The sequence below is a fragment of the Corvus brachyrhynchos genome, unplaced genomic scaffold, assembly GCF_000691975.1.
Source record: "Corvus brachyrhynchos isolate BGI_N302 unplaced genomic scaffold, ASM69197v1 scaffold875, whole genome shotgun sequence".
Classification (NCBI taxonomy): domain Eukaryota; kingdom Metazoa; phylum Chordata; class Aves; order Passeriformes; family Corvidae; genus Corvus; species Corvus brachyrhynchos.
In genome coordinates, this window is record NW_008238107.1 from 94,420 (window position 1) to 94,712 (window position 293).

Sequence of the window (293 nt, forward strand, 5' to 3'; positions counted from 1 at the left end):
ATGCCAGCCTGGGAGCTGGGAATGCCAATCTCAGAGCTCAGAATGGTGCCCAGGGATTGAGAATGCTGTTCCAGCTCTGGGAATGCTGCTCCAAGGACTGGGAATACCAATCCCAGAGCTGGAAATGGTGTTCTGGGGGCTGGAAATGCTAATTTCAGAGCTGGGAATGCTGTCCCAACTCCAGGGATGCCATTCCAGGGGCCGGGAACGCTGTGCTCACCTTCCAGGTCATCGGTCTCATCGGCCCAGCTCACGGGTTTGGGGATGTAGGTGGGGCCCCCCCCGCCCCCCCC

At 59.7% G+C, this 293-nt stretch overlaps 1 protein-coding gene across 1 annotated transcript in view; it reads right to left on the minus strand.

Moving 5' to 3' along the window:
* Positions 1-290, minus strand: part of EIF4B (eukaryotic translation initiation factor 4B) — a gene marked incomplete at its 5' end in the record, with an annotated part of 7,333 nt that extends 7,043 nt beyond the window's left edge. The window contains one exon of the mRNA XM_017733382.1: positions 221-290. Coding sequence (XP_017588871.1) covers positions 221-290 — 70 coding nt within the window. The remainder of the gene's footprint in view (positions 1-220) is intronic.
* Positions 291-293: the final 3 nt, after the last annotated feature.